Genomic DNA, 21,264 nt, shown 5'->3' with positions numbered 1-21,264 from the left:
TTAATTTAACTTCTATAGTTTTAATGTTTGTTAGACAATTTAAATAACAGAACAACAGAGTTGGAGGGGACCCTGGAGGTCCTCCAGCCCAACCCCTGCTCAAGAGGAAACCCTAAACCATTTCAGACAAATGGTTGTGCAATCTGGTTGTATTGGAGCACCTACAACTTCTAGAGCAAATCATTCTATTGATTAATTCTTCTGTCAGGAAATTTCTCCTTAGTTCTACCTTGCTTCTCTCCTCGATTAATTTCCATCCATTGTTTCTTGAACTGCCTTCAGGTGTTTTAGAGAATAGGCTGACCCCGCTCTCCTTTGTGGCTACCCCTGATATTGGAACACTGCCAACACAAATAAGAGCACCTTGCCAAACACTTAGAAGAACAACAGCAATGCACCAGAAGAATTCCAATAGCTGGTGTTTAAACCTACAATTATGAAACGCTAAAATAAATGAAGTATTCTGCTCTGCGATATAAACCATTCAAAAATAGCCACAAGTAACTATTTCCCCCCAAATAAGACCTATCCCAAAAATTAAAAAATTCTTATGTTTGCACCCAATATAAGCCCTACCCCAAAATAAGGTCTAGTTAAAATCCTGCCCACTCCGTGGGGCGAGGCACACAGGTAAATATCAAGCTAGGTCGGTGGGGAAGGCCGACCCTGTGGGTCCTAACCGGTCGATGGGATACATGAGTCAAGAGATGGTCCCATAGGTAATCAGGTCCTAAGCCATGTAGGGCTTTAAAGGTCAACACCAACACTTTGAATTGTGCTCGGAGACTACTTAGCAACCAATGCAGTGTATCGTGCAGGTCATTTAGCACAACCCTCTGCGTTTACCCAGTGCAGAATCCACTAGCATTGATAGGTGATATAGGTATCTGAAGATCCTTAGCAAAGGAGAAGTCACTACTCCATGTGGCAGCCTGTCTCACTGACTAATAAGGAAAGTCAGATCTCTTCATGTGTAGTACTGCCAAGACAGGTTTCCCACATCCAATACTTGAGCTTTACATATCTCCCCTCTCCCCCTCAAATTCCAAGCTGTTCATCTCAATTAATTGTTCTTCTCGAAGTCTTTTGGAACTTTCTCTTATCTGAAGTACTGGCCACCACTCCTAATTTTGTACCATATACAAGTGGTGCTTCAACTGTTTCAACTAATCACTGATAAAAATGCTGAACAGCACAGGGATCAGGACACCACATCATAGCACTCTACACTCCTGCCCAAGCTGAAGTAGAGCCATTCATGATGTGAACCCATCTACCAGGGGTATCATCCAGCTCATATTGTACCATTTTATTAAGAAAAAATATGAAGCCATCTGTAAAAGACCTTGCTGAGATCCAACTACACTTTGCTAATACCTGGCTCAATACCCTGTTTCCCCGATAGTAAGACACCCCCGATTGTAAGACGTATCGGGGGTTTCAGGGGGGTCGGCTAATATAAGCCGTACCCCGAAAGTAAGACATATGTCTTACTTTCGGGGAAACACGGGGGTATTGCCGGGGGGGGGGAGCCCGATGACGTCGCTTCCAAGCTCCCCACGCGCCCCTCGCCTTCGCCTCGCCGCGACGCCACCGCCTCTTCTCCTGCCGAGGCTCGGCTGCAAGCGGCCAGCGAGGCCAACCGGCTCCGAGGCGAGCGGCCGGAGCTGCGCCCTCCTTCACCCGCCTCCTTTCTGGCAAGCAGGTGGGGCTGCCCAACTGCGCAGAGCGGCTCCTCCCCTCCAGACACACGCTTCCCCGACACGCGTCTGCGGCTCCACGCGTGCCCTTCTGGACTCTGGGGAGATGCCTTCGGGAACGCGACCCTTTCAATTTTTTTCCAATGTAAGACATACCCCGAAAGTAAGACGTAGTGGGGCTTTTGGGGGTAAAAAGAAAGTAAGACACTGTCTTACTTTCGGGGAAACATGGTAGTAGTAATTGTGAGAGGGATCTTGGAGTTTTAGTGGACAATCACTTAAATATGAGTCAGTAGTGTGCTGCAGCTGCCAAAAAACCAATGCAATCCTAGGCTGCATTAATGTGGGGATAGAATCAAGATCACGTGAAGTGTTACTATCACTCTATAATGCCTTGGTGACACCATATTTGCAATACTGCATCCAGTTTTGGTTTCCACGATGTGAAAAAGATGTGGAGACTCTAGAGAGGGTACAGAGAAGAGCAACAAAAATGATTAGGAGGCTAAAATACATGAAGATGGTTGCAGGAACTGGGTATGTCTGTTTAATGAAAAGAAGGACCAGGTGTGACATGGTAGCAGTGTTCCCATATCTCAGGGGTTGCCACAAAGAAGAGGGAGTCAAGCTATTCTCCAAAGCACCTGAAGTCAAGACAAGAAGCAATCTGGACAAAATGGTATTCATGGACAAACAAGAAGATTCCACAACAAGAATAGGAGTAAAATATCTATATGTACAAATGTAATCAAAGGTATATTTGATAGGAATGTATATACATATATTCTGTCTGCAGGACAGAAGGAAAAGGGGGGACATGACTGAAACATTTAAATATGTTAAAGGATTAAATAAGGTCCAGGAGTGAAGTGTTTTTAATAGGAAAGTGAACACAAGAACAAGGGGACACAATCTGAAGTTAGTTGGGGGAAAGATCAAAAGCAACATGAGAAAATATTATTTTACTGAAAGAGTAGTAGATCCTTGGAATAAACTTCCAGTAGACGTGGTAGATAAATCCACAGTAACTGAATTTAAACATGCCTGGGATAAACATATATCCATCCTAAGATAAAATACAGAAAATAGTATAAGGGCAGACTAGATGGACCATGAGGTCCTTTTCTGCCGCCAGACTTCTATGTTTCTATATACATGATGCAGATTCACCTGTAAATATGATTATATGTTGTATTGAAAAATTAAAAAAGCATCAATAAACTTATTTTTTTAAAAAAGAAGCAATGAATGGAAACTAATCAGGGAGAGAAGCAACTTAGAACTAAGGAGAAATTTCCTGACAGTTAGAACAATTGATCAGTGGAAAAACTTGCCTCAAGAAGTTGTGAATGCTCCAATACTGGAAGTTTTAAAGAAAAGATAGTGGATAACCATTTGTCTGAAGTGGTGTAGGATTTCCTGCCTAGGCAGGGGGTTTTATTGGAAGACCTCCAAGGTCCCTTCCAACTCTGGTATTTCCCATACAACATCACAGCAAGTTTGCATACAGCTTCCCCATATCAAGGAATCAGGCAATAAATACCATGACATGCTTTCTTTCTTTCTTTCTTTCTTTTTTTTAAATCAGTGACAGGCCCTGTGTCTCCCACAATGTTTTTGACCTTGTCCAGGTGACTATCAATAGGTCTGGGAACCTATCATCTTCCTTAATGCAATACAATGTAGCAACTCTCTAGTGTTCTTTACTGTTTGCTCCAATACGCATTTGCAGCAGTTACCCTTTATGTCTTCTTTAGACAGAAAAACAATCACTTCATATATTTTGGAGCTCACATTAATCTTCTGTTTGCTTATTCTGGCTATAAACTACCAGGGGTTGCTTCTTTAATGCAAAATAGCATGGACTTGATTTCCTTTTAATTTTCCTTCAATGTCCAAGTTTACTTTTTGAAACTTAGGGGAAGTAGCAAAGGTCTTTCAGCCATACCTTCAGCATATTCTTCTTATACTTTTCCCCAAGTTCATATAAAGGTAGATACTGAATCTTTTCATAGAAATGTTTCAACATAACAGAAGTCTGGAATCATTTAAGGGTGGAACACATTCAGAATATTAAAGTTTGGAACTATAGCAAATTGATATAGCAAAAATTATTTATCAAAATGTGGCTATATTCTGAACCCAAATTACTAATAAGTAATTTGACCAATTTACATCAATTAGTAATAGAGTTAAAAGAATCAAAATAAAATATTTCTGAGAAAAAAAATATCTAAAGTTGTACAAGTCATTTAGGAAAACCTGAAACAAATTCCAGGACCACAAAAAGATCAGCTAAGAACTGCACAAAGTTGGCAACCACATATTTTAGCGCAGCACATTAATCAAACCAGTCTTGGTAATGAGTTAATGGTTCGGTGTATTGTAAGACTTTGCCCCAATGTAGGCTTTATATGTCAGAATAACAGACATGGAAGGGACCTTGGAAATCTTCTAGTCCAAACCCCTGCTCAAGTAGGAGACCCTATACTCATGGCATGCGCACCACAGATGGCACACGAAGCTGTATCAGAGGGCACATGAGGTGTTGTCTTATATCAGCTCCAGTATGCATGTGCATGCTGACCAGCTGATTTTCAGCCTTCTTTTCGGCCATTTTTACTGTCCCCAGGCTTTAGGAAAGCCTCCTGGAACTGGGAACTGAGAAAAATGGCCCAACAGGCCAACAGGAAGTTCACTTGTATGCATCACCCCAAGCCTCCTTTTCGCTGTCAGAGGTCTTCAGAAACTTCTTCAGCTTTGGACAGTTGCAGCCAGGCCTCCCACACCTCAGTCCATTTTTCTGCAGCCAGCAAGGTTTTCCTGAAGGCCTCTGCAGCCGATAGCAGAGCTCCAGATCAATCCAGAGCTCTGTTATCAGCTAGAGAGAACTTCAGGAAAGCCTTCCTGGCTGCAGAAGAAATGGGCCGAGGCCTGCTTGCAACTATCTGAAGGTAAGTAGTAGGGCAGTTCCACTTCCATTTAGTTTCCAAGCTTCCAATTGGCCCATCCCCAGAGTTTAGGAGGCTTTCCTGAACTCTGGGGAGCATGAAAAACAATCCAACAGGTCTACTGGAACTCCAGAGGCTTCAGTGAGGCCTGTGCACATGCCCAGGAAGGGGGCAGTGCAGGGGGTTGTGCCAGAGGCAGATTGCTCCTACTGTTGTTATCGGTATGCGATGTGCACAGCTTCAGGTGTCTTGTGCGCACGCCGGTGCATCCCAGCATGTTTTTGCTTCTGCACATGCATATGAAGCAAAATCTCACAAGGGGACGCACATGCAAGATTTTGTCAATTTTTTGCATGCGTGGAACCAAAAACACACTAGGGCAAGCACACGCGCATGCAAGACACCCAAAGCTGCGTGCACAGCTCAACTTTTGCTACCCATATGGCATCCTTTACCATTCCGGTAGGAACCCACTACTGGGTTGTGCACATGCGCAGGGCATCGCATTATGGGTATTTAAGAGCCAAGGTGGTGCAGGAGGTAGAGTGCAGTGCTACAGGCCACTAAAGCTGACTGTAGATCTGTAGGTCAGCGGTTCAAATCTCATCACCGGCTGAAGGTTGACTCAGCCTTCCATCCTTCTGAGGAGGGTAAAATGAGGACCCGATTGTTGGGGCAATATGCCGTCTCTGTTAAAAAGTGCTATTGCTAACATGTTGTAAGCCGCCCTGCGTCTAACGAGAAGGGTGGCATTAAAAAAATCAATCAAACAAACAAATAAATAAATGGGCGTGCACACACGCTATCACGCCCACCTACACCCAGTTAGCCATCACTACCCTATACTATTTCAGACCAATCTTTGGAAATCAAGTCCATATTCTCCTCTTAACACAAAACAAATACACTGCTCAAAAAAATAAAGGGAGAACTCAAAGGACACATCCTAGATCTGAATGAATGAAATATTCTCATTGAATACATTGTTCTGTACAAAGTTGAATGTGCACAACAGTATGTGAAATTGATTGTCAATCAGTGTTACTTCCTAAGTGGACAGTTTGATTTCACAGAAGTTTGATTGACTTGGAATTATATTGTATTGTTTAAGTGTTCCCTTTATTTTATTTTTTTGAGCAGTATAGTTTCTTAGGCCAGTCAACCTCCAATTCTACGCTTGCTTCGAAATTAACTTCACCCAACAATCCAGGATGCTTCCAAAGGAGCAGAATTGCAGCTTCTACCACCACAACAGACGCAACAACAACCCACATGAGAGATCAGAGATGCTGCAAATCCTACACCCGCTTCGAGGACTGGCGACGCCAATGGTAGGTACATTTCCAACTGCGTCGGCTCCCACGTGCGTTTCCTCCCGACTCAGCCCAAGCCAGGGCATCCCATTGATCACTGCACCCGTTTAGGTAGCGACGCAGGGGAGTTGTGAGCGTGCGAAAAAAAGGAGACCGCAGCCAAAGGCGAAGATCCAGCGGCGCTCCTCCTCACCTGCGCGCGCTGCTTTCGCGGCCCCGGCTCAGGCGATCCGAGAGCCGGCCGAAAAAGGCCGCCAGAGACGGCCTCCCGCGGGGCAAGCAATCCAACAACCGCCGCCATAGCGCGGGGGCCGCGGCAACTACCGCCGCCGCCGCCATGGAAACCCTGGCTGCTTTCTGTTTCCGGATGTTTGAAGCTCCGCCGGTTCCGCTTCCGGTCGTGGAGATGAAGGCGGGGAGAGAACGCTGAGCGTTAGAATGAGAATAATAGAGTTGGAAGGGACTTTAGAGGTCTTCTAGTTCAGTGATCTTCAACCTTGGCCCCTTTAAGACTTGTGGACTTCAACTCCCAGAATTCTTCAGCCAGCAAAGCTGGCTGAGGAATTCTGGGAGTTGAAGTCCACAAGTCTTAAAGGGGCCAAGGTTGGAGACCCCTGCATAGAGAACCAACTCCTCCAAGCTTATAGCCAGAATAAGCAAACAGAAGATGAATGTGCACTACTAGGAGTGTTGATAGATAAGGCAGGGAGGAAAAATTACTGCGAGTTCCAAAATATAATGCAGTGGTTGTCTGTCTAAAGCGGACATAAAGAGCAACTGCTTGCAAATGCAAACTGTTTTTTGCTTATTGGAGCAAACGTTAGAGAGTTTGCTACATTGTATTGCACTAAGGAAGATGATAGGTTCCCAGGCTGGAGAATTAAAGTTTTCCAGGAGGGGCAGACAATTGGAGACAAGACAACCCAAAATAACGGGTGGGGAGGGGGGGATACTGTGACAAGCAAATATATGGAAGATAGTGATCCAAAAAACCCAAAAGATTCAGGAGGCGCTTAGTGCCAGTGAATCTAAGTTCATAAAATCATCTGTCACAATGTCCTACCTGTCATTGAATACTTCAGCTTCAACTGCAACAATACAGAAGAACACAATAGATTCAAACTCAATGTAAACTTTCAAACTCGACTGCAGAAAATATGACTTCAGCAACAGAGTGATCAATACCTGAAATTCATTACCTGACTGTGATTTCTTCCCCAAACCCTAAAAACTTTAATCTTAGACAGTGATGACGATGATGATGATGATGATAATAATAATAATAATTTATTAGATTTGTATGCCGCCCCTCTCCAAAGACGGAGTGATGGCAAACCTATGGCACAGGTGTCATAGGTGACACGCGGAGCCATATCTGAGGGCACTTGAGGTGTTGCCCTATGTCAGTTCCAGCAGGCATGTGCACGTTAGCTGATTCCGGCCTTCTTTTCAGCCATTTTCATGGGGGGGGGGTGTAGTGTGGGGGTTATGTGCAAGCATGGGGGGAGAGCATTGCATTATGGGTGTGGGCACGCATGCATACACTATCGTGTGTGCACACACCCTTTTGGCAGCCAAGCCAAAAAAGGTTCACCATCACTGCCTTAGATTGTCTACAGTCCACCTCACCCCATTCCTAAGAGGTCTGTAAGGGGCGTGCATAATCGCACCACTGTGCCTACTGTCCCTGTCCTATTGTCCTTTTTTATGCTTACTTTTTACTTTATGTTATGTTTATACAAACTACTATCCTATAATGTTTGACAGACAGACAAACAAACACAGAAACAAACACAAACAAACAAAACAGACAAACAAATCTCAAACAGAATAGAGCCAGAAGAGACCTAGGAGGTCTTCTAGTCCAACCCCCTGTTCAAGCAGGAAACTCTTTAACAATTCAGATAAGTGACTGTCCAGTTTCTTCTTAAAAACCTCCAGTGTTGGTACATTGACAACTTCTGGAGGCAACCAGTTCCACTGGTTAATTGTTCTGTCAGGAAATTTCTCTTTAGTTCTAGATGGCTCTTAATTGCCACCCATTGCTTCTTGTTCTGCCTTCAGGTGCTTTGGAGAATAGCTTGAACATCTCTTCTTTGTGGCAGCCCCTTAGATATTGGAACACTTATCATGTCACCTCTACTCCCACTAGATACACCCAATTCCAGCAACCCTTCTTCATATGTTGTAGCCTCCAGTCCCCTAATCATTTTTGTTGCTCTTCTCTGCATTATTTCTAGAGTCCCAACATCTTTTTTACATCATGGCGACCAAAACTGAATGCCAGTATTCAAGTGTGGCATTACCAAGGCCTTATAAAGTGGTATTAACACTTCGTGTGATCTTGATTCTGTCCCTCTGTTAATGCAGCCTAAAACTGTTTTGGCTTTTTTTTTTTTTTGACAGCTGCTTGTTCTGCCTGGTTCCAGCTTGTGTTGTGTTTCATCAGAAAGCCATGGTGTAGTAGTATTACTATACAAGAGCCGGTCTGGATTAGAGATCAAGGTAGATAACCGTAAAGATCTTCAAGTCACCCACCTAGTCAACTCAACCTATCTGATACATCCTCTTTGAATTCCCGGAGAAAGATAAGCAATAAATCTAAGGACATGCTGGAATTGGCTTTCATTTTAATCCTGTATCTCTGCAGCTAACCAAGGGCTAATCCAAGGCTACTTTACTTGAGTTGCATAAATCAGGAGATAGGCAGCTGACTCTTTGGGAGAATAAGAGTCGTCTGGATTGTTATAGTCCAAGTCTGATATCTGCAGTCTAATCTTTATTATGGAGTACAGTAAGTCAAGGACAACCTGTATAATGAAATTTGGCCCTGTGCTGTACTGCATTGTACCATACATTTTTAAGACCCAATCTGAATATTATTACAGATTCTGAGTTGAGGAAATTGAAAACTAAGCAAAATGTTTTTGTCCCTCCCATGATTACACACATAATCATGATTTCAGAGATTAAGTACATATGTCCATGTTTTTAAAGTACTGTACTATGTTAATAGATTTAAACAGAACATGATAGATTAAAAAGTTTCTTAGAATTCATAATTAGTTATTTCCACTGAATTCAATTGTGCTTCTTCCTATAAATGCATAAAACATAGCAATTAGAAACCCAAGTACCTTTCTTACTATGTTGAATAATGTCAATCAGCACAATGAATGGGAGTTGTATTCCAAAATATCTGGAAGATAGGAATTGAATTCAGTCTTGCTGTTGAGCATTAAGATATGAAAATAGGTCAGAATTACTTAAAAGCTTATGAGAACCACAAACCCCTGTACTATCCTCTTCAATGGCTATGGAATTATAGAAACAGAAGACCTATCTCCAATTTATGAATTGGCAGTTCTAAATTGGAAGGTTATGGCAAGGCATTAAGTTACCATTGTTTGAACTTGTCTATTTAAACTGAGGACAAAAATGATGAAATGCATATTGCATGCTTTTGGAACTATTAGTATTCCTCAAGTCAGGATCTTTTATTCAGCAACTGTTCAAAAGTTACAACAGCTCTGAATGGGAGGGAGTTAACAATTGGTCCATAAAGTTGTGCCTGTTGCAATATCTCCAAGCCATGTGATCACAATCCACTCACTCAGTGATCAACTGATTATATCGCAGCAAGTCACCTTTCACATTATCATAATTTCTGATGTTCCCTGCCAGTTTCCCACAAGGAAAAGCAATGGGAAACCAGAAAGAAATTGTTCCTGCTCCCACAGCTTTTGTGCCTGTCCCTAGTCCTTAGTGCCTGCCTCTGGAATGTCTGGCCATGGCATCCTGCTAGCCTGAGGTTCCCACCTCTTCCTGTTTAATGTCCTATGCAATCCTGGCTTACAATAAGGGACGTGCAGAAGTGCACCTGTGTGCCAACCATACCTGTCCTAATGTTCCCTCTTATCAGTACCCATCTTATGTATATAAACTATGTTAGTATGTATATTACCAATACGTACTTGGAAAAAATAAAAATAACAACCAGGATTACAGGATTACCATCGCTAAGTGATGTGGTCATATGATATATTACCACATCACACAGCAATAGAAATTCTGGATCCAATTTCCATTGTAACCAGAGGGCTACCTGTAATACAAGTTATATTCCTCTTCTTCCCAAGAAATGGGAGCTGCAATCATTCAGATAAGGCCAATTAAATTCTACAATTCTCTCTCTGCTTACTGGAAATGAGATCTATTAAATATAGTGGCCCTTATTCAAGCATAGGACTGGTTATTTGTTATATAAAAAAGCAATAGTGCACCTAAGTATATGCCATATTTTTCAGAGTATAAGATGCACCTTTTTACACACACACGCCAAAAGAGAGCAAAAACTTGGGTGAGTCTTTTACACCAAATGTAGCCCTACCCACTCAGCCACTCTCACCCTTTGGTTTCTGCCTCCTGGCAATTTACTTCCCTGCAGCAAACAGGAAAGAACCTCTTAATCCAAGCAACTTATTATCAGCTTTCCAACCCCTAGCTGTTTTGAGGCTGCAGACAGGCTGACCACATGCAAAACGGAACCTGAAACTAGCTGCAAGTAGGCAAATTGGAAGGGAGAGGCAGAATTTTATTTTATTTTGGTGCTAATCAGTTGCTGAATTTGGATGCAAGGAGGTAAGTCAATAACTATAAATGTCTGTGGAATATCCAAATGATTAGACTTATTTTTAAAGACTGGTTTATTATTGTTCTAGACAACTTCACAAAATGAAGAAGCTTTTTAAAATAGATTCTTGATCTGAAGAGGCCTAGGGCTATTGTATCTTCTTTTAAATAATAGAGAATAACGTATACTTTCAGAAAGCCACATTAATTTTAATAGCTCTGTGTAAGTATAGTCTGAAATGTAACAGTGTCCTGTTTAGTATTACAATAAAACAGCTGAGTTAAATCCTGACTTGGTCATGTTTGAAGTAGATTGGGAGGAGTTAATGTGATTACATTTAAGAAAACTTTCTGTCATTAATATACTGCCATAATGTCCATTTCTTAAATTCTTTGCTATTTTTATGGGTCATGCACCAGAAATACGCACCAAACAGTGTACAGTGGTACCTCTACCTAAGAACACCTCTACTTAAGAACTTTTCTAAATAAGAACCACGTGTTCAAGATTTTTTTGCCTTCTACTTAAGAACCCGAGCCCGGAAAAATTTCCCAGGAAATTTGAAAGCGGCATGAAGGCCCGGTCAGTTTCCTGCCCTTCCCCCTCTTCTTCGTCCTCCTCCACCCACCCAAATTCCGAGCTTTTATTTCTTTCCTAATGGGCTTGCATGAATTATTTGCTTTTACATTGATTCCTATGGGAAAAATTGCTTCTACTTACAAACTTTTCTACTTCAGAACCTGGTCACTGAATGAATTAAGTTCTTAAATAGTATAACATCTGTACTGTTTGCTGTTTGGCAAATTGCTGGGAGGCAGAGGCCTTTTTTCCCTTGTTTTCTTCCCCCAAAACTAAGGTGCGTCTTATACTCCAGTGCATCTTATACTCTGAAAAATGTGGTAGTCCTTTTTCCATCCATCCCATCAAGGATGGTATCTCACCAGTTCTGTTTAGTTCATGGTTCATGTTTTACTAAAAATGCCACCTATAGAGAAATAGGGCATATCCAGGCCTACTGCATCACCGGTTCTCAGAGATTTCTGGGCAATATTCAGCCTGATGCTGAATAAGTAGCAGGCCTTAGCATAGCCTAGGACAGTGATGGCGAACCTATGGCACAGGTGCCACATGTGGCACACGGAGCCATATCTGCTGGCACGCGAGCTGTTGCCCTAGCTCAGTTCCAACGTGCATTGTGTGCCAGCCAGCTGATTTTTGGCTTGCACAGAGACTCTGAGAGGGCATTTTTGGCTTTCAGAGAGCCTCTGGGGGGGGGGATGGAGAGGGAGCTGTTACCCTCCCCCAGGGAAGCCTTTGGAGCCTGGGGAGGGTGAAACACGAGCCTACTGGGTTCACCAGAAGTTGGGAAACAGGCTGTTTCCAGACTCCAGAGGGCCTCCCTAACTCCCACGCACGGTATTTCGGCACCCAAGGAAAGAAAGGTTCACCATCACTGGCCTAGGATGTCCATGCAGTTTCTTCCTGCCTAGTAGGTGCTACTGTGGCAATCAGTACCACTAACTCCTTCCTCCCAGAAATATTCAGCAACTGAAACAAAGAGACTATTCCCGTTCCCTCTCTTTCCTCCACAGTTTTTTCTCATGATTTCATCCTCCAAGACGCCAAGTGCCACTGTTGGCTTGTCCTTTTGCTTCTTTTGCCAACCCTGTCACTGTAGAAAACACAAAGGCAGCTGCTCTTGTTTCTGTTGCCCATCATGCAGGCAATTACCAGGGTCACCGTGTCTCTTTCTCTCAAGTAGGCCTCTGAACTCTGGAGATGGTGAGCCAGGAGGCCAACTAAGAAAATCAAATTCAAGGTACTTTTTTTTCTCTTTGTTCAGTTTATTCAGTCAGAGTCAAAGGGTGGGAAATTAGAGTACTTAAATCCTACTTACTGTTCCCTCACAAGAGGTACAAGTGCTTAATTAACAACCACTGATGTTCCTCATAGGCTGGTCCTGTGCCTGTATCTTCATATGTACGTTCCAATAAGCCCAACAAGAAAAAACAGGAGTCATCTAAAACATAAGTGTAATAGCCACTATGTAGGTCACACAGGCAGAAAACCTTTTTAATGTCACTACAACACGGACAGATTCACAACAGTTTCAACTGGGAAACCTTGAGCATTCTAGGCCAAGCTAATTCCAAAAGTACTAGGGAATTCCTGGAAATTTGGCATTCAGGCAAACCAACCATCAGCAGATACATGGGGGGAAAAAAATCATATTTATCATTCAAGGGAGACAAAAAAGCTAAGAGGGAAACAAAAAGGCCAGAACATATCCTCTCCAGCAGTCAACATCCAGATAAGCAGGGATTAACCTTATCAAAGGCTAATTAAGGAGGAAACTACACACACCACCACTAAAAGAGCTAGGGCAAGCTTCTGTTTACAAATAGGGAAAAAAACCCACACTCACTAGCACTGCTGATGTTAGCTAGTCAGATAATGAAACATCCAGCGGTGGGCTGCTAAGGTGGAACAGTGATATGTGCTCGCCCCCGTGGCTCTGAGTGCTAGCGGAATCCAGTGCAATTCTGCTACTTTCCCCCAATTTATGTTTGGTGTGTATGTGCTGTTTGGTTTTTAATTATGATAGGGTTTTTAGTTTTTTAATATTAGATTTGTGCCATTATAATATTGTTTTTATCGTTGTTGTGAGCCGCCCCAAGTCTTCGGAGAGGGGCGGCATACAAATCTAATAAATTATTATTATTATTATTATTATTATTATTATTATTATTATTATTACTGCACCTGTGCACAGAGCATTTTGCTACCTGGTGCAGTATCTTAATTGTGCTGGACTCCGCTACACTCAGAGCCTTGGGGGCGAGCACACGTCACCATTCCACTTTAGCAGCCCACCTCTGGAAACATCTGCGAGCAAAGAATCGAACTCAGAGAGTAGCAAGGACTCCATATGTTTCAAAGGATGCTATGGAGCTTCCTTCTACATAAACAATCTCAGGTTCCCAACTTCCAAACACCGCTCTAGCAGCCAGATAAACTGTTGCTGTACTGCGCAGCAGCTTGAGTTTCCGTTTACTGTATCTTGAAATAGTTCAATAGTTATTTAGAGAGCTTCAGCTGCTTTCCCAGCACCAAGGAATAGAAAACCTTTTACTTTCCGAAAGAAAGGTTTCACCCACAGTCTCCAACAGCTATCAGAGCCTTTGCAATCCACTAATCTCTAAATCACTTCTCAAACAAATCACATCTTTTGTAGTCTGCTAGTCAAAGGGTTTTTTTCCCCCTGCTGAAACCAGATCTTCTCTCTCCACAGTCAATTTCTGAACTCGGGACTTTAATGTCTTTGTCCCCTATCAGATCAAACAAAGGCAGGAAATCCTGATTTATGTTCTGTTATGGGCAGAATGTCTACAACTCACCCTCAGGCAAACCCATTGAAAATTCCCCAATGCCCTCCATTCTCAAAATATCTGCCTGCTGTACACCGAGAGGCAATTGACAAAAACCAATGACATTCTTTTTAAGGAACGTGCCCTTTCATTTTTGTCATCGTGGTTTTCACATCTGGCAGCTGGGCATTAAAATGCAATTGGGAGAACTTTCCATTCAGCTGGAGCGCAGGTTAAGAATGTATGCAAAACAGTTTTGATGTTTTCAGTTCTTTCCCCAGAACATATTTTTAAAGCAATAACACAAATTAGTATTGCCATCTACACTATATTGCTTAGATGTAAATACTTTAAAAGTGAAATTTATCTTTTATTTTAAAGTATTGGTTTTCAAACCTTTTCTTTTAAAGTACCATGACCTGAGGTTAAACATGAGGGACTTCCTGCTTATATAAGATTATAAAAGACAAGAACAATAAGATCAGTAATTTATTTTTATTTATTTTATTTTTATTTATTTATTTTTGTCAAGCACGTATTGACCAAAAGATTTCTTAAAATGAAAGATTTGGATTAATTTAGCCTAGCAGTCTCTCCCTTCCAGTTGAAGCCAGAGGCTACCTAAAGGGAAAGCAAAGCTTAATAACCTGCTCCCCTAAGATCTTCTTAGTATATCTGCCGCACGAATCCCAGCGACCAGTTAGGTCCCACAGAGGTGGTCTTCTCTGGGTCCTGTCGACTAAACAATGTCGTCTGGCGGGACCCAGGGGAAGAGCCTTCTCTGTGGCGGCCCCGACCCTATGGAACCAGCTCCCCCCAGAGATTAGGATTGCCCCCACCCTCCTTGCCTTTCATAAGATCCTTTAGACCCACCTCTGTCGTCAGGCATGGGGGAATTGAGACATCTTCCCCAGGCCTATATAATTTATGTATGGTATGTTGTGTGTATGTTTTTTAAATTATGGGTTTTTAACTCTTTGAAATATTAGATTTGTATTTTACATTGTTCTTTGTCATTGGTGTGAGCCGCCCCGAGTCTACGGAGAGGGGCGGCATACAAATTTAATAAGAAAGAAAGTAAGTAAGTAAGTAAGTAAGTAAGTAAGTAAGTAAGTAAGTAAGTAAGTAAGTAAGTAAGTAAGTAAGTAAGTAAGTAAATAAATAAATAGATAGATAAATAGATAAATAAATAAATAAACTTCAAAGTTTTTCCCTCTAGAAACCTTCCAATCAGTTATCTCTCCCCACTGTGTTTCTTTGGGGGTCTTCCCACTACAAACCTTTGCCTCAGAAAAGTTCCAGCTTTCACTAGAGGAGAACAAATCACCCCAAGAATTTTGCTGTTGAGGAGAGCAAACTGTCACCGCTCTGGCAAAACAGATTTCCAGCTGGTATGTGCTTTGGTGGCAGAATATGCATTCTCTAATTGGCTGAGTATGCTGCACATACCTGAGACAGTCTCAGAAGCAGAGATAAGCAGAGCTGGGATAGATACTGAAGCTTTGGAAGGGATTGAGGTTCCTTATTATTTTCCTCTTGGCAAGTTCTTAACAGTAGTTTATTTTAGAACTATGTCCAAGTAGAAACCCAAGTAGAAACTTGATGAAACTATATTTGATTCCTCATATTCTACACTGGGCTGAGGATTTACGAAGTTATTCCTTAAAAGGCAACACATAATGGTTTTTATGAAAACACTTGCTTTGCTTGCCATTTCTCAACATCTCTGGATGATCTCTGGCGGGCCCAGGACGGGGGTTTATCCTCTGTCCTGGTGCTTCTTGACCTCTCAGTGGCTTTCGATACCCTCAACCATGGTATCCTTCTGCGATGGCTGGAGGGGTTGGGAGTGGGAGGCACTGTCCTTCGGTGATTCTCCTCCTACCTCTCCGGTCGGTCGCAGTCGGTGTTAGTGGGGGGGGGGTCAGAAGTCGAAATCTAGGTCTCTCCCTTGTGGGGTGCCTCAGGGGTCGATCCTCTCCCCCCTGCTATTTAATATCTACATGAAACCGCTGGGCAAGATCATCCAAGGGCATGGGGTGAGGTATCATCAGTATGCTGATCATACCCAGCTGTACATCTCCACCCCATGTCCAGTCAACAAAGCAGTGGAAGTGATGTACTGGTGCCTGGAGGCTGTTAGGGTCTGGGTGAGTGTCAACAGACTCAAACTTAACCCTGATAAGACGGAGTGGCTGTGGGTTTTGCCTTCCAAGGACAATTCCATCTGTCCGTCCATCACCCTGGGGGGGGGAATTACTGAGCCCCTCAGAGAGGGTCCGCAACTTGGGCATCCTCCTCGATCCACAGTTTACATTAGAGAATCATCTTTCAGCTGTGGCAAGGGGGGCTCACAGTCACTCATGCCCTCATCACCTCGAGGTTCGACTACTGTACATCTACATGGGGCTACCTTTGAAGAGTGTTCGGAAACTTCGGATCATGCAAAATGCAGTTGCAAGAGCAATCATGGGCTTTCCCAGGTATGCCCATGTTACACCAACACTCCGCAGTCTGCCGATCAGTTTCCAGTCACAATTCAAAGTGTTGTTTATGACCTATAAAGCCCTTCATGGCATCGGACCAGAATATCTCTGGGACCACCTTCTGCCGCACGAATCCCAGCGACCGGTTAGGTCCCACAGAGTTGGCCTTCTCCGGGTCCCATCGACAAAACAATGTCGTCTGGCAGAACCCAGGGGAAGAGCCTTCTCTGTGGTGGCCCTGACCCTCTGGAAACAGCTCCCCCTGGAGATTAGAACTTCCCCCACCCTCCTTGTCTTTCGTAAACTTCTTAAAACCCACCTCTGCCGCCAGGCATAGGGGAACTAAGACATCTCCTCAGGGCCTATACAGTTTATGCATGGTATGTTTGTGTGTGTGTTTTCTTTTTTAATAAGGGGTTTTTAGTGACTTTTAAGTATTAGATTTGTTATATATTGTTTTGTTGTTGTGAGCCGCCCCAAGTCTATGCAGAGGGGCGGCATACAAATCTAATAAATAATAATAGTAATAATAATAATAATAATAATAATAATACAATACAACAATACAACACAATACAACACAGCAACATACATGCAGGATCAAACCTTTGAGAAATATTTATTTACTTATTTATTTATTAGATTTCTATGTTGCCCTATTCCTCAGACTCAGGGTGGCTCACGACAAAGTAATACATCACATGTAGAAATCTAAATTTTAAAAAAACATATTAAAACCCTAATAAAATAAAAACCAATCACTCGTATTCAATAAACAGACATTGATTCATTTGTCGGGTGGGGCTAGATGTTGTTCTGAGCAGCCCCAAGCCCAAATATATACAAATATATTGTATATTTTTGCAAAATATCACAACTCAGAGATTGTTTAAATGCAACAAAGGAATTGTGACCAGATGGGTGGGAAGAAGTTGGCACGCGGAGCCATATCTGCTGGCATGCAAGCCATTGCCCTAGCTCAGCTCCAATGTTCATGTGTCTGCTGGCCAGCTGATTTTTGGCTCTCACAGAGGCTCTGGGAGGGCATTTTTGGCTTCCAGGGAGCCTTGGGGGGGGGGTGTTTTACCCTCCCCCACCTCCAGGGAAGCTTTTGGAGCCTGGGGAGGGTGAAACACGAGCCTACTGGGCCCACCAGAAGTTGGGAAACAGTCCATTTCTGACCTCCAGAAGGCCTCCGGGCAATGGGAGAAGCTGTTTTCGCCCTCCCCAGGCATTGAATTATGGGTGTGAACACCCATGCATGTGCGATAGCACACACACACACTGTTAATGAGATCAGCAATGACAGCAGGCCACTTCATACAACACTTCAGCTGGGCTCTATTTTCCCATCAAAAAACACCATCCCATTTTATGTTACAGCAGTCCACTGATATATGTTACCAGTAAAGGAGAATATTTGTAGCTCAGGGTTGAAAAGAGGGGGGGGGGTCCATATGTAGCAGGATCATACTATGGTTTCATTTCCTCAGTGGGAAGAGATCAGTTTCAGAAGAATAAATAAACTAGAACTGGGGAGGACCATTAGCTTCGCTCCTATCCCAACTCAATGCATGGCCTTTCAACCTAAACAAATAGAAGATGCAATTCTTTTTTTAAAAAATAATTTTTATTAATTTGGTTTTTTTTTAAACATAATCAAGAAAATATATACATTGACATATTTGCAATATTTGCAATACACAAAAAAGAAAATAGAAAAACATACATACACTTCTAAACCAACAAAAAACACCTGGACAATTACAAAATTACAAATAACATAGAAATATCATCAAGGAGAGTTACAGTCTTATTGTATATCAAATTATTTTCTGGTGAATAGAAATCAGATGCAATTCATACAGTATGTGGTCTCATACCAGAGGTCTGCTATGAGACTAAGCCCCATTAAAACAGTGGTATTTAATTTTCTGGATTCGTGCAGCGGCTCTGGCACCATGCACAGTAAATGTCCAGATGGGATGCAATTCAGATATCCTCTGCCACAGACAGGACACCAGATCTGGGCTGCAGAAATTAGATAGCAGCAAAGAAATAAACCCCAATCTCTTTATCATCATTTATTGCTAGTCTGGATTGTTGTTACCCAGATCTCTTTAATATGCCTGCTTTAGTGCTGTCAACACCTAGTGGCCACCACCTCGGATTAAGATTCCAGCCTTCCTGTACGTCTTCAGCTCTGGCTTATTTATTTAAAATAAACGCCAGAAGACCAGACTTCTTTCATTCCTTTCCTATAACAGCACCTGGTATGGTTCCCCCCACATTTCTGCCCTCTGCTTCTCCTCCAGGAAAAGACGCCAGGCAGCATCTTATTGTTTGCATTTTGGAGCAGCTGCTACTGCAGCTTCACTTCCCAGAATTGCTTGCCTGGTGTTTGTTCCTGGCTGCTCATGGGCAGCTGCTATGGGGCAAGGAAAACTCCCTCCTTCCCTCCCTGTATTGCAGCATATACAACAGACACTGCTTATTCCCAAGTTCAGACTTACCATATCTGTGACCCTCTCTCCCTGGGAAAAGAGATAAAGGAGACTTAGTGGAGGTCTGAGGCTGGAACATCCAGGCAGGGTAGGAACACCTGCCAAGAACTCGGCTCTAACATAAAATAATGCAGACTGGTCTTGTCAGGCAACCAGTATTGAGATCAGAGAAATACAGGGAAGATGGGGCCACATTATTTTCTGCCAAATATTTTGCATAAGGAGCAGAACTATTACTGCAATAATTTAATAGGTATGCATTTGTAGTTTTAGCACTTTATTTGATCCATTTCTAGCAACAGTTTTAAGGTTATTATATATTTATCCCAGCTTTATTATTTTTATAAGTAACTCAAGACTGCAAATATACCTAATATTCCCTCCTCCTTTTTTACCCACACAACAATACTTTATGGTGACGTGGGCTGAGAGTGATTAGCCCAAAGACACCCAGGCACTTTTTGTGCATAAGGCAGGACTAGAACTCAATGTCTGGGTTTTTAGACAAACACCTTAACCACTACACCAGGTAAGTTCACAACTTATTGCTATTGGGGGAACATAATGATGAATGTGTAAGCACTGTCTTGAATGCAGCCAGCAAGGAAGTTTTACATATATAGTCATCATTTTGTTCCTGAAATGATAGTACGATATAGTGTGAAAATGATTCAAGTTAGTACCTTAATGGCTTGTTCGATATACTTTTCAATCACTCTTTGAACTTTCCAAAGCTGCTGTAACACACTGAAAATTTAGAGTGTAGAGAAATGATAATGTAAATAAAAGAACTTGAGTAAATTAACACAGGGTGCACTGTATATTCTATACGATTTTTATTATTTCAATTATACTAACCCGTAGGCAATGCAAACTCAAGCAGCCATGCTTCTGCACAATTTTTATTGCATTCTTAACAGAGCTGCGTACTCTTCAAAAATTATTTGGAAGAAGAGCTTTGGACCACTTGCAAGCATTAACACTTCTCTGTTATTTATTAATGCAGGCTGTCTTTTAAAACCTGGGAGGGAAAGTTGTGGCTGTTTTAAGAGTTGTGTTAAGTTTAATGAGTCAGTTGTTTAAAACAATAGCATATTTTTTCAGGTTGCCATAACAGCCTGAAAAAAATTGGCTGCATCAATTAAAAGAGAGATAGATTGTCTTCTGTTCACAAGAGATCCCAATCACTTCTTTGGAATCATTTTTAATCACTGTGAATGCTATTGGGAACAACCTGGATCTCATACATAAATAACCACTGTTACTTTATCGGGTTATAGATTCTCTAAATAAAGCTTTAAATGCTGCCGTTTCATCTTTCATATGAGAATCATTATTTTTTGCAGCAACCTCTATGATGCAAGTGCATAAATACCCAAGTTCCCACACAAAAAATTCAGTCAGCCAGTATTCATCGCGCACTCATCCCTTCTGAGTATTTAGTTGTCTATGCCTCTCACATTATACATGCTTATTATGGGAAATGTCATTCGAACTGCAAAGTACACAAAGATTGCATAAAGCACGCTTTGCACAATCGCTATACAAAAGGCTTTCTATTTCCTCTATGTCACGGAGCTGTTCCAGCCTGCACTTCACATTTCTCACATGCTAGGAAAAAAAATGTCAGGAGTTGAGCCACAATCGGAGCCCATGATTTTATTTGGAAGGCTTCCTCAATCTCCTGTTTTCTTGCAAAACAGACTCTTTCCCTGAAGAATTGCAGCTGCAGCACATCCAGCCATTGGTTCACTCAGTAACCTGACCTGTTTCCCTGAGCCCCGAGGCACCAAATTAAAGCAGAGAAGGGAGGAGGGGTTCTTGCTTTTCTGGTTCCCAATGTTTCTCTTCCCTGCAGCTCCTCTGGAAAGGGCAAGTGAGGATAGAATATGAACGTAATCCCTGGGAGGGGAAAAATAATAAGAATGCACCAAAGTCAAGTCAAGCACCAAACCTTTGCCCAGTCCAAGGGCACCCAGTCAAACCCGGTGAGATGCTGAAGTTGGAGGGACACCTTCTGCAAAGCAAATGCTTTTCAACCTTTATATTTAGACTTCTGTCATTTATCTCAAGAGATTGGGAAAGGCCTTTTGACTGACATCAATGCAACCAGAAGGTTTCCCTGGCTGCTTCATGCATGTTTTAGCTCTGCTGATAAATGAGGATGCATTTTTGAGGTTGCTTTGTTAACAGGAGGGAGGTTTTCTTCCAGGTAGAAGAAAACGCTTCTTTGTGGAAAATGTGCAGGAGACTCGGGAGTTATAATGGAGACTTCCAGATAGATGCTCCCCTTTACTGCTACCAAACAA

The 21,264-nt window shown here is 42.3% G+C and overlaps 1 protein-coding gene across 3 annotated transcripts in view; it reads right to left on the bottom strand.

Moving 5' to 3' along the window:
- The window catches only part of PGS1 (phosphatidylglycerophosphate synthase 1), a 63,091-nt gene extending 56,644 nt beyond the window's left edge, over window positions 1-6,447 (bottom strand). Inside the window, exon 1 of one of the 3 annotated variants that reach the window (XR_011558087.1) lies at window positions 6,158-6,447. Coding sequence is in view for 2 of the 3 variants with exons in the window: in XM_070740115.1 (XP_070596216.1) it covers window positions 6,158-6,303 (146 nt within the window). In the remaining variant the exon portion in view is untranslated. Of the gene's footprint in view, window positions 1-5,923; window positions 6,132-6,157 lie in introns of those variants that run through there. The other 2 variants (XM_070740115.1, XM_070740116.1) reach the window with 2 other exon arrangements.
- Window positions 6,448-21,264: the final 14,817 nt, after the last annotated feature.

The sequence above is a fragment of the Erythrolamprus reginae genome, chromosome 2, assembly GCF_031021105.1.
Source record: "Erythrolamprus reginae isolate rEryReg1 chromosome 2, rEryReg1.hap1, whole genome shotgun sequence".
NCBI lineage: Eukaryota > Metazoa > Chordata > Lepidosauria > Squamata > Dipsadidae > Erythrolamprus > Erythrolamprus reginae.
The sequence above is the reverse complement of the archived record's forward strand: the minus strand, read 5'-3'. Positions and strand labels throughout refer to the sequence as shown.